The sequence below is a fragment of the Capra hircus genome, unplaced genomic scaffold (assembly GCF_001704415.2).
Source record: "Capra hircus breed San Clemente unplaced genomic scaffold, ASM170441v1, whole genome shotgun sequence".
NCBI lineage: Eukaryota > Metazoa > Chordata > Mammalia > Artiodactyla > Bovidae > Capra > Capra hircus.
The window spans coordinates 1-10,157 of NW_017192682.1; the positions used below are offsets into that span (position 1 = coordinate 1).

The 10,157-nt window shown below is 52.1% G+C and overlaps 1 protein-coding gene across 1 annotated transcript; it reads right to left on the reverse strand.

Moving 5' to 3' along the window:
* Positions 1-213: 213 nt before the first annotated feature.
* On the reverse strand, positions 214-10,155 carry LOC108633207 (mediator of RNA polymerase II transcription subunit 12-like; the record flags this gene model as incomplete). Its single annotated transcript, XM_018045242.1, is given in 28 exon segments — positions 214-408; positions 2,136-2,353; positions 2,446-2,520; positions 2,681-2,740; positions 2,742-2,887; positions 3,043-3,144; positions 3,147-3,192; positions 3,411-3,473; positions 3,475-3,639; positions 3,641-3,676; positions 3,678-3,785; positions 4,750-4,911; positions 5,149-5,284; positions 5,510-5,614; positions 6,046-6,137; positions 6,305-6,324; positions 6,327-6,415; positions 6,652-6,685; positions 6,688-6,768; positions 6,771-6,811; positions 6,979-7,112; positions 7,553-7,624; positions 8,673-8,852; positions 9,033-9,208; positions 9,448-9,534; positions 9,537-9,569; positions 9,670-9,771; positions 10,128-10,155. Coding segments are annotated over 28 exon segments (2,786 nt in total), but the record flags the coding sequence as incomplete, so codon positions are not given.
* Positions 10,156-10,157: the final 2 nt, after the last annotated feature.

The following is a 10,157-nucleotide window of genomic DNA, read 5'->3' on the forward strand; positions in this document are numbered from 1 at the left end:
TAGATTCCACATATACGCATTAATATATGACATTTATTTTTCTCTTTCTGATTTACTTCACTCTATATAATAGGAGAACCACCCAGAAGAGCCTGTGCCTCTCTTTGCCCTCTTCCCCTCCTCCTCCTCCTAGGTCTCCCAGGTCCCAGATGAAATCCCAGGGCCTTACCCGCAGGATCTGTTGCTGCTGCTGCTGCTGCTGCTGCTGCCGGATATGGTACTGCTGCTGCTGCTGCTGCTGCTGCTGCTGCTGCTGCTGCTGTTGCTGCTGTTGCTGCTGGCTGCTGCTGCTGCTGCTGCTGCTCAGGCAGGATGGAAGCCGACCGGATGCCGGCCTGGACACCCTGGGGGCCCAGTGAGGTCATGGTGCCTATCATGGGTGTTTGCTGCAGTGTCTGGTGGGAAAACCTACAAAGACAAGGAGAGGCAGAGATCAAGGCATGGGCTGTGGGGGGAGAGGGGGCAGATGAGCCCCAGGTCTCTGACCCCAAAGAAATACCAAAAGGCCATTTCATTCACTTCTGTCACCAACCAGAAGAGCCTTTTGGCTTGTGACAGATTATTAAGTTGGGGAATGAGAAGCAAAGACAACCCCCTACTTTAGTGTCTCCTAACCTTCATGGTTAGGGATTTTTCAATTCTGTTATAGCTGTTTTTCTCTTATGAAAACGAAACACAGCCTGAGCATAGGCTAGCTAGTCTATAAACACTCACTGAGGTTGTTCAGCTTATTACTATTGTCAGGGTCTTGAAGACTGCTGAGTTCTATTGCTCCTTACACTTTCCTGACCCCAATCTGTACTTCACCTCAACAGGCTACTGGCTGGGTCCCTGTCTCAAGTCTTCTGTCACCTTCCCTTTGCATCCCCTCCACGTGGTGATGGTTTAGTCACTAAGTCATGTCCGGCTCTTGTGACCCCATGGACAGTAGCCTGCCAAGCTCTTCTGTCCATGGGATTCTCTAGGCAGGAATACTAGAGTGGGTTGCCATTTCCTTCTCCAGGGGATCTTCCCAAGCCAGGAATCAAACCCAGCTCCCCTGCATTGGCAGACAGATTCTTCACCAACTGAGCTATAAGGGAAGCCCATCTTCTCCACGAGACCCGTGTTAATCTCAACATGCCCAAATCATCACATCATTTTCCTGATCAAGAGCACTTTCTGGGATTGTGTCTCAACCCCCGTGCCAAGCATTCCAAGCTCTCTCTCAACCTATCCACTCCCAGCCTATCCCTACTCTTTTCCTGTCATGAATCTTAAACTCCAGCCAAGCTCTTCTCCTGCCTGTCCTCCCAGCCACCCTACACGTCTTTGTTAATGCTATGTCCTCTACCTGGGATCCCCCTCCTTTTCCTCCTCCCCACAAATCCAAACCACAGCTATCCTTCAAAGGCCAACTCAAGTCTGACCTCCTTCATGAAACTTTCTCTGATGACTCAGGCCCACAATGATATCATCCCCCACTTTTCCTGAATTCCCATTTTATTTCACAGCACCCAACTGCACAGCTGCTTGTATCTTTCATTACCACGTTCTCTAAGTACTCTTCTGAATAAGTCTCTTCTTCCCAGCTAGAGTAAAAGTTCTGTGTGGTGAAGGACTTTGGATTTTTTTTCAAATAGCTTTCCTCACCCTACCTGGTCCTAGCATAGTGCTGGCCACACAGTCAGCACTTAATCAGTACCTCTAAGTTAGGGACTTTTCTTCTGGTTCACCCGGCAGTGTTCTCAACCCTAAGCTGCCAGAACCTCAAGACATGATTACAATGTCTTAAGTAAGGCCTAACTGACATTCAGTAAGGTGGGAGGATGTGTTTGCTGGTCCATTCCAGCACTAAGCTGCTCTAATGGTAGCTAGATGACTCCTTCCCATACACTGCATCTATGAACTCCAGGTCTTTCCTTCTCACAAGCATATAAGTGATTTATCCTCTTTGGTTCTCAAAGAAACGTTGGGAAGCAGGCATGAGAGTACTGGCCACCAGTGCCCCTTCCAGCTCTGGCATTTTGTGTTGACAGGCCAGGTATGTGCTCTTGATGCCTCCAAAAGTTCTGACTAGTCTCACCACATCCAGGCCCAGGTTTTCCCAAATCAAAAGCCTCAGTGTCTCCGCCATCCCTGGCTCATTTGGGTACCTTTGAGTGGAGGTCAGCCCATGTCCATAGGTTGGGGCCTGCTGGTGCACATAGCCACTGGGCCGCTGCTGCAGGTGGCGAGTAGGATCTACAAGAGTAGGATTGGTAGAAGGGTGGGTGCTCTGGTAAGGCTGGCTGGAGTAGCTGGGGGGCACCATGGTACCTGCAGGGCCTGTGTGTTGCTGCAATCCCACATGAGAAACATAAGGAGTATAGCCCTGGAGGGGAGGAGGAGAGAGGATGTCAGAGCCAGGGGTGTGCAGACCAGCCTGCCTGGAGCTCCCCAAGTCTTCCCATCTTGCGCCCTTACCTGGGAGGTCTGCAAACCATATGAAGAACTGGGAGTCATCTGATGGACAGATGACTGTCCCAACATCCCTTGACTCTGTTAGAGGGGAAAAAGGAAACAAACTCAAACTCTGGAAATGCTTTCTGTCACCTCGTTTCTTGCATCTCCCACTCTGCATGTCCTTGTGAAGACCCCAAATTCCTGTGACCTTCAAAAGCCCCTCTCCCTGACGGCCCCTCCCTACGGCCCCTCTCACTATCTTTGCCTGGAGCTGTTGGCGAAGGCGCTGTCCTTGGGGCACTGCAGGCTGCTGCTGTCCGGTACACAGACGTCTTGTAGGAGGCAGGTTCCAGTCCCATGACACCAGTCATGGTCGTGGGCAGCACTCCAGGGTAAGGTGGGCGGGTAGGCAGCTTCTGCATTGGTAACCGCACAGGGCGGTATGGATCCACGCGGGGGCCACCTGGAAAGGGGAGCCAGCTGACCTCTTTAGGCTCTTTGTCCCTCTGTCCCCTGCTCAGCACCCTGCGCATCCATAGCTCCTGGGAGAAGTAGCATCGCCCTTCAGATGGGAGGAATATTCGGGTCAGTCCCTCGCACCCAGTGGCTGGTACTCACCTGCTGGCAGTGGCTGGTTCTGGGTGTAGAGGCCTATGGAGCTCTGCCTGTAGCTAAGGTGGGAGATGGAGCCAGGGTTGGCATGGTGCAGGAGGTCTGGAGTACTGTCACTCCGTAGGGGCCACTTCGGCCTGGGCCCATTCCATAGTCCTGTGTGAATGGCAAGGGAGGAAGGTGAGAGGGCTGGGGTCAAGTGGGAAAGGAGGGCAGAACAGGAGGTGGAGCTATGTAGCTCATTGTTTTAATTCTAAAAGTACTCCTTCCTCAAATGCCCCTAGCCCTCCCACAACCAGGATCAGGAAGAGAGTGGGGCTGGGAAAGACGTGCACAGGGACGGCATGCAAGGGGATGGCAGCAGCGGTGCTCACTTCTGTCTTGACGGCAGGCTGGCTGCGCTTCTTGCCCTTGGTGGACTTCTTCTTGCGTTCCTCCAGTGCTGGGTGGAGCAGCTCCAGGTTTGTCAGTTTTGGGGGGCTCTGGAGCCTTTTTTTCAGGCTCTAGGGTGGGGGCAGGGGGTTCCTCATCTTCTGGAGGCAGTGGCAGTGGCTCCAGGTAGTAGGCGCGGGCGGGGGGCCTCAGGTGTGTGTGGTACAGCAGCCAGTCGCTGCTGCTCCTCTCCACGGGCCACGCGCCGGATCCACCCGGACTGTTCCAAACCAGCCCCAAGACAGTGGCCGCTGATGCTTCAAGCCCTCAAAAAGATCCCAGGGAGAGATCTTTTGTTTGGTGGAAACCTGAAGACCCTGCTCCAGAAAATGAGAAATAGTGAGCTGCTGAAACTTGGAAAATACAACACAGACCTTGAAGCTTGCCAGGAGAGGGAAAAGTATCTGTTGCGCAACAAAAGAAAAAAAAAGTTCATGGGTAGATTCAGGGAAGATGGCGAGAGGAAGACAGACAGACATGGATATACACACAGGGGAGGGAGAATGAAGAGGGGACGGTAGGGAGCAGAGGGAGACAGAGACAGACACCAACAGTCAGAGGAAGACAGATAGAGAAGCAGGAAGGCAGAGAAAGAAAAGGCAGTGAGAGACTGAAGGCAGCCAAAGAGACAGACAGAGACAGGGAGAGAGAGAAAAACAGGAAGAGAGAGATAGGCCGAGAGAGAGAGATACACAGAAAGATAGAGACAAATAAGCAGGAAAACAATGAAGAGAACACCTATAGGAACAGGCTGAGCTTCAGATTTGGAACCACATCCTTATTCTCCTCTCTCTCTACTACACACAATGATTATGATTACTCAATAAATACTGCAATTCACAGAAAGAGGGAACAGAGAAAACTATGTTGAGATAGGTGGATGGGAGGAAACAGATGCAGGGATTAAAGAGATGTGGGCCCTCGCCCAGGCAGATAGGTGGGGTGCAGGCTGGGAGTGGAGCCGGATGGGCTGTGGGTGGGGCAGAGGAAAGAGGCTGGGGTGCTGAGAAATGGGTGGCAGGTACAAAGGTGGTGGGGATGATGGGTAGTGGGGAAGGGTGAAAGGAAAGACCAAAGGAAAGAGAATGAGACTCCAAGACAGGGAGAAGATACTTGAGGAAATTAAGTGATCATCTCAACACCCCAGGGACCGGTTCTTGCTTCCTCATGGAGCCCAATGAACTTGTTGCAGCTACAAGGTTAAAGCAGGGGAGGCTCTGGCCCAAAGGGGAACAAAGGTGGGAGGCAGGAAGCAAGAGGTGGGAAGATAATGGAACGTGCCTCCTTCTTGAAGATGGAGTCGAAGCCAGCAATCTTGTTGCCCTTGGTGTCAATAAGGGAGCCCTGCGGCTCACACGTGATCACGTCTCGAGTCGGCTTGGGCAGTGGCAGCAGCTGGTAAACTTTTTCCAGACTATCCGACTGGCGTTCCGCCAACTCTTTCTGCAGGCACAAGAAGACGGGACAAGAGTTTCAGGACACAGGAAACAAGGAATGGGACCTCTCAGGGGCCAGCACAGAAGCTGGCCCGAAGAAAACCCTCAGTAAATCCTCACTAAACAAGTAACAAAGAAGACACAGATGTGTGAGGGAAGGGTAGGGGGGCAGGATGATGTCACTGAGGCTGGACTCCCTCAAGGAAGAGGGAGGAGGCCTCTAGGCCTCGCTCCCTCCGCTCACCCGCAGCTTCTTCACCAGGTTCATGTAGGCACGTTTGTTTTCCTCCATGCTGCCCTGGGAGATGCTGGACATGTCTGCAGCTAGGGTCCCATTGATGAGCACGCTTAGCATGTCCAGGACAGTGGTGAAGAGCTCGCTATAGCAGGAAGCCAGGGAGAAAACCAGAGGAGAGAGTTTCAGACAGAGAGAGATGGTTGGCTTGGACATGAGCAGGGAGCAGGCACCCAAACCGTGGAGAAACCCCAGACCCTGGACCTCAGAGCCCAAAGTGTCAGCCACATCTACTGCCAGGGTCATGCACCTGTTGGGGGAGGGGCTTCTCTAGGGGCGAAAGTGGAGAGAGGGGAGGGGGATGCTTTACTTGTTGGACTGCATGTCGACAGTGCCGCTGATGATGATCTCCAGGAGAACAGCCCACTCCGTGGTCTGCTGGGTGCTGCGCTGCACTGTGTCAAACATGCCCCCACCTGCCAGGGCCACATCAAGTCAGTCAGATGGCTCAGGGCGGAGGCCAGCCTTTAAGGAAGCTCAGATTAGAACCTGGGCTACATGATCTCAGGCCCATGACTTAATTCTCGACCTCTCTGGGCCTTGGTTTCCTACTTATGTAATGATGGAGTTGGACCAAAGGATGTCCAGGATCTCATTGAACACTCCACAATAGGTGTCTAGGGCTTCTCGGGCCAGCCAAAATCTACAATACTGAGGCAGGGTCCCTGCAAGGATACAGTCTCCTTAACCACTTCCAGGTCCACGTCCTTTAGGAGAGATGGGTTAATACGAGAAAATCCAGGCGAGCCTGGGCCCTCTCATCGCATCCTTGCCTCCCTAGGCTGGGGCTTCTTTGTCTGTGGTCCTAGCTCCACCCCTTCCTCCTTCTTCCCAGCTCCCTCTCTCACCAGGTTGAGCCGCAGTTTGAGTGCCTCATGCATTAGCTGCTTTGGTTTGCAATCGTCTAAATAATGGTCATCTTTCCAGTTAGTCACAATCTAAGACAGAAACAAGTATAACACACAGCTCAGGGATTTCATCATGTCCATGCCAAAGCACCGAGGGTGTTCTTGTCAGAAAATACTGAAGATTAAGAGTACATAAGTGGCCTCTTGGCTGCATCCTCCTCTGCCCTCCTGCCTAGCTCCAGGCCAAAGACCCATACCTGGTGGACCTGGCTGTAGGAGGAGTAAGGAGTCCCTCACGCTGCTCATCCTGCCCCTTCAGACATGTCAGCACCAGGGATAAGAAGGGCTGCTGGCTCAACAGGGACATGCTAGAGACAGGAGGAGAAGAAAAAGAACAGGACCAGGTCAGGCGACTTCCAACCTCATTCCTCCAAGCCCCCGACTCTACTCTTTTAAGATCTAGCCTCTTGTTTGACCATCTCTCTTCTCCTCCAATTGCACCTTTTTCTGATTTTGATCTTCACCTCTTTGCCCAACTTGTCTTCCTCCCTGGGCCTCCTCTCCATTCCGCTCCACAATCCCAGCCCCACAACAGCCGCTTTACCTCTTCTGCTTTTGTCGATCACGTTCTTTGCGGAAGAGGTGTCCAGATGCTGGCCGTTCTCCAATTCTTCCCCAGCAGCCTTTAACACATGCCCTCGGACTGAGGTGGGCAGTTTGCAATGAGAGGAGCCACCAGCCATACACCCGAGCGTTCTAGGGAGCTGGAGAAATGGCACACGCAGGGTTACAGAGGAGCCAGCAAGGCTGGAACAATCCCTCCTCTCTTTTCTAGATGGAACATGCTGAATCTGGCTGGGCAGCTGAAATCATTACACTACTGGAAGAGAAAACTCAGAAGGGGATGGGTCCTAACACATTTCTACTCAACCTGAGCACAGGCTTGGTCTTGCTGCTGCTGGGCATGTTGCTTGCAGCATTTCCAGAAGATGACCCTGTCTCTGCAGACTGTTGGAAAACCTCGATTGTGGCCTTGGCGATGTTCTCTAAGAGGGAGTTCATCTCCTAAGGAGGATGAAAGGCACAGGGGAGGTAAATAGGTTAGCTTGTGGCAAAGGCAAAGAGATAGTAGGAGAGATAGGAGATGAAGACGAGGAAGGCACCCGTGGAGGCTGATGGGAGGGTAGGGACACAACTCTGTTGGGCATCATGCCCTCCACCACCTTGCAGTACTCCTCCAGTGCCCACCGTCTTCTCCTTTACATACCCCCTTACAGCTGTGGCCACAGAAACAGCCTCTGCTACCACAGCTGCCAACCTTCCCACAGCTCAGAGCCCAAAACTCTCAACCCATGTCCTTATCATCGGCTCCACACATCTGCCATCTTCCCATCCTCTCTTATCTCCAGAACCCAAAAATAGAACCTAGGCTCTTCTATGGCAGCTCCCTTCCCTGACACATATTGTTGGAAGTGAGCATGAGAGAGGGTCTGGGAACCACTCACATTGTTAGGGGTCTGCTTGATCATGAGCTGTAGTTCCAACGAAGACTGGCGCATGGTCCACTGGTCCAAGTTCTGTGACAGAGACCCCATCAGCAATCTAGTCATCACTGTGTCATCCCAGCCACTTAGTACCCTGATGCCAGCCCCTGATCTCTCACAACCTTGAATCACATTCCTGGATCTGAAAGGGCCCTCGACTTTCCCTCTTTAGAAAAATCACACTTAAATAATCCAAATGACTGAAAAAAAATCTATATCTATTCAAAAGTGGTTTTGGAAAAATTTCACATCTTCCCCAGTTTCCTGCTCCAGAGCCTCACATTCCTCGGCCATCAGGAAGTTCTGCTTAATGCTTAACTTAAATCTTTGATGTTGAAGTTGAAGCTCGCCACCTCCTGTTTCAAAGTCCTTTACAGACCCGAGGGCTAGTCTTAGTTAATCTCTCTGAGGCATTATCTTCTCTCAGCTGAAGAGGCCTCATTCCTTTAGGTTTCCTCAACAGCTTTATTTTTCCACCCCAGTCACATGAATGTCTGCAGCAGTGTGGCGAGGCTGGAAGGGTGCAGGCAGACCTGGGCTCCTATACTGACTCTAAACTTACCAGCTGCGTGAGTTACTGAACCTCGGGCAAGTTACTTAACCTCTTCAAGCCTCAGTTTCATTGATGCTAAAACAGGGATATTCATACCTACTTCACAGGGTTGTAAAGACTAACTGAGGAAATCTACATGGAGTACTAAGCACGGTACCCAGCATGAAGCAGCCACTCAGTAAGCAGTAGCTTTCCAACAGCATTACTACTCATCACTGAGCTACGATCGACATGCCAGACACATAAGACCAAAACCTAGACCTCCCAATGCTCTGTCTCCCACTGATAAGCCAAAGCCCTACTCCAGCCAGCTGTGTGCCCTCACCCAATGGTTCACTCTTGAGTCTAGACCATATTGGCTTGACTTCGAAACCCATGCTGGAGCTGTTTCTCTCTCACCACCTTTTGTCCATATCCTCATTCATCTTCCTACTTAATTCTCCCTCTCTTTTTCTCTCAAGGTTCCATCATCTCACCCCAGGTTCAGGTCCCACTGCTTCCTCCAAGACCCCCGTCACCTTGGCCTACCTGGAGAATACGCTTAATGCGTTGCCGCTGCGGGTTTTCCCCATCCTCGTTGTCCAGCAGCCGATGTGGGTAGCAGATAAGCTGCATGAGGCGCTGGGCCTGGGCACTGCTCAACACTGGGTCTTGCAGGTCATTGCTGTCTTCACACAGCGATTTAAGGCAACGTTCTCCTACCCATTCCTGAGGAAGCCAAGAATCAGGGGACTGGGCCAACCAGTGAGGGGGTTAGGAATAAGGGGGATGGACCAGCGGTTGGTGAGGGACAAAATGTATGGCGGGGAGGTGGTGTGATCATGACGGGAAACAAGACTATATTATATAGCAGCATTGAAGAGGTCTGTGAGAGAAGGTGAGACTGACCTGCTGGCAGATGCTGCGTAGCACGTACTTGGCATAGACATCCAGACTGGCTGTCTCCACAGAGATGTTGCGGCCACCCTGTCTCCGACTGCCACTGCCACCTCCTCCCTCCTCCTCTGGAAGTTCTTCTGCTCCTCCTGTCACAGTGAAGCCCGAACCCTTCAGTTCCGCATCCCCTGCGGTTCACGGTGGGAGATACGGAGTGCAAAGTGAGATCCCAATGCTGTGTGGAGACCTGCCCCAGAGCCACAGAAGCAGCACTCCCCAAATCCTGCCCTATGGGACAGAAACATACTTCCCTCCTTCCTATCCTCCAGAAAGGTCAGAGAGACCACCTTTAGGAGAGAGAAAGACTGCCCTTTGTAGTTTAGCTGGCGCTCCACCCTATACACACTTTTGGCACCGCTCTTCCTACCCCCATACCAAGTACAAAACACAGCCTTGAGAACAGCAAACACAGCTCCATCCACGATGCGGTTCTGGGAGGCAGCCAGCAGGTGCGGTCACAGGAGGAGCGGATTCCTACAGTAGGCTTGTCTGGTGGAGAGAGCTAAAGTCAGGGGAAGCCAAAGTAGAAACGGTGGGGGTAGGGTAGCCACACTATCCTTGGCAGGCTGGCTTGGATGGAGTCACTTACTTCCATCCGATTGGCAAGGATTGAGTTGAGGTGTCTTGAAAAGGTGGAGGAGGATGCGGCAGGTAAGCCGGGCCCCTGGCTCAGAGTCCTGTTCACTGCAAGCTACAGAGAAGACACAGAGGCGGGGAAAGGATGAAGGTGGGCTATATGTGGGTTTTGTGGGTGGCTGAGGCACTAAAAAGGTGGCTGAGGTCAGGCAAAAAGGAGATAACACATTGGAGGAGGGGAGCCAACTGTTCTTATAGTGTAGAGGGGAGAACCTGGAAGGGTCAGGAACAGGAAAAGACTGGGGATACAGGTGCAGGGTCAGAAAGAGGCCCCTCCCAGCCTGAGACACACAAACAGAATTGGCTTCTGGGTGCCAAGGAGCCCCACAGTGAACAAGGAGAGTATGGCCATTGAGTGTGTACTGACACTGGGGGTCTAGACTTTCTACGGGTCACAAATTGGTAGTTTACCAGCATTAAGGAGTGAAGGGATGGCCGCCA